The sequence below is a fragment of the Camellia sinensis genome, chromosome 4, assembly GCF_055761805.1.
Source record: "Camellia sinensis isolate YWXY chromosome 4, ASM5576180v1, whole genome shotgun sequence".
In the NCBI taxonomy this organism is placed as follows: Eukaryota; Viridiplantae; Streptophyta; class Magnoliopsida; order Ericales; family Theaceae; genus Camellia; species Camellia sinensis.
In genome coordinates, this window is record NC_138964.1 from 143729854 (window position 1) to 143732063 (window position 2210).

The 2210-nt window shown below is 40.4% G+C and overlaps 1 protein-coding gene across 1 annotated transcript; it reads right to left on the bottom strand.

Moving 5' to 3' along the window:
• Positions 1 to 590: 590 nt before the first annotated feature.
• On the bottom strand, positions 591 to 1972 carry LOC114322949 (RAF-like serine/threonine-protein kinase 20). Its single transcript, XM_028270416.2, has 2 exons — positions 1476 to 1972; positions 591 to 1388 (listed from the first exon to the last, which is right to left on the bottom strand). Exons 1-2 carry the CDS (start codon positions 1633 to 1635, stop codon positions 874 to 876), a joined length of 675 nt encoding a protein of 224 aa, XP_028126217.2. The 5' UTR covers positions 1636 to 1972; the 3' UTR covers positions 591 to 873.
• Between the last annotated feature and the right edge of the window lie 238 nt (positions 1973 to 2210).

Genomic DNA, 2210 nt, shown 5'->3' on the forward strand with positions numbered 1-2210 from the left:
CATGAATTATACTAAAAATTTCAAATAAATTATTAAATTTTCTGCTAAATCTAAGTGTGAAATCTATATATGTCTAATTTATATAGATCTCACCCCGTATAAAAAATTTTAATAAAAAATTTGATAATTCATTAGATACATAGCATTTTCCTTTCATCCCCTGTGGCCTTCCTGTAAATTAATGAGCCTTTTTTTTTATTAATCATTATTCTCTTTTTAATTAAGCTTTCTCCACGTTCAGTGGGGGAGGTGGGGCAACAAAAGTAATCTTCCTGCGAAATCTCCGCACTTTTGTCCAAATCAAAGCTAAGGAAAAAAAAGGAATCCTCAAAGAATATCCTTTTTTGTTTGGGCCTCTCTCCACTGTATTCCAATTCAAACCTGCAAAACCAAAATCACTAACAAATAATTATAATTTTTTAATTCTTGAAAAAAAAGAAAAAAAAAAAGAAAAGAAAAGAAAACTTACGTGTGCTAATTTGAACCACGGAACGGGAAATCGCATAACGATAACGGCCAAACACGACAACGGATGCTAACGAAACCCTAACGGCAAGAAAATTGAGTCGATGCTCGAGAAAGGATAAGAATGGCCGCACAAAACACCGATTTGTATATAAATTTGGACTCAATTGCATCATCACCACACCCAAAAAAAAAGAAAAAATTGGAATCAAATTTGTCCTCAAACTAAAATTTACAATCTCCCTACCACACACTCACGAAAATCTGACTTCAATTTTTTTTTATTTATTATTATTATTATTTTTTTTGGGTTTTTGTTCTTTAGATCTCTGATTGTCGTTGTTTGTTGTTGTTGTGTGTGCATGTATGTATATTTGTATATATCAGCTTCCATAGGCACTTTTCAGATTACCGGCAGTGATTCCATTGAGGAACACCGTAGGCTTGTCTAGGGCTTTTTCGTTCATAGCAACGGTAGAGATGATGATGATGCATAGGCATGGCTTCGCCGGACTCTTTCTGAACAGCGAACGGAAATCGAAAGGCCTGTGAGTAATTCGAGGAATTCCGGCCACCGCATCGGCAGGGAGCCGTCGCCACATACGGCGGCGCGGAGCAGAATCTAGCAGATACGTACGTCGGCGATGTGGTTGTTGCAGAGGAATCGAGGCTCGAACCAGAAGAACAGAGATCGTCGACGCTTGAAACAGGGGAGATATTTTTGAGAGACTTGATCGGGAAGAGAACCGCAGTGATCTTCATGTCCTTTTGCGTAGACAACGAGAATCGATCGTATTCATCGATCACATTAGCAAGATCCTCATCAGTAGCGATCGTAACCAACACGTCTAGATCTTCATTAGGCAATTTGCACTTCAAAGTCATGGACGATCCACACAACTCTCCAAACTTCACCATCAGCTCTGTAAAACAATCAAAATCCACTTCAATACTCCAATTCCTCCAATATCTCAAACATATAACACATTAAAAAATCGACGGCTACGAACCTGAATAAGTGATAGAACGATCGACGGAGAGGACTCGGGTGAGACCGCCGACGTATCGGAGTTTGCCGTCGGTGGGACGAGGGAGGATTTTGCCGCCATAGCTGTAGAGGAACTTGATCGATTTGGTTGCGTTTGTGCTTGAAATCAAGGTGCGAGTCATGATATGAGAGAGAGAGAGAGAGAGAGAGAGAGAGAGAGAGAGAGAGAGAGATTCTTAGGGAGTCGCAGCTGCAAGCAAAGAAAAGTGTATACGAGAGGTATATATAGGGGGGAAGTAGGAAGAGTCTGGCGACGTATTGAATTGGGCCGGGGCCGGGCCAGGCCGATTGTTCGGACGCGCAAAAGGACAAAAACGGTAAAAGTTGGAATTTGAGAAAGGAAAGACGTGTTGACAGAGATTCGGATATGCGTTATCTCGATGTTTTTGTATTCCAATATGAAATAATGAAGAAAGAGGTGGAGTGGACAGGTGGAGGACTTAGTGGGCTGTTTGAGTTGAAGTGGATACCAAGGGAACCGCCTTTTGTGGCCCGGATGCTGGGCCCACACCACAGGTAAACCCGTGTTCGTTGCGTCTGGGTCCAACCCATGCTTCTCCTCCGACTAACTAATTTTATTTTTATTTTTTTCAATAAAAAAGAAAAATAAAATTCAGTATTATCCTCTGTAACGGCTTTGTTTGTTTTGTAGTGTTTTGGTCGCCATTATATATTGGAATATTGAATTTATTACACA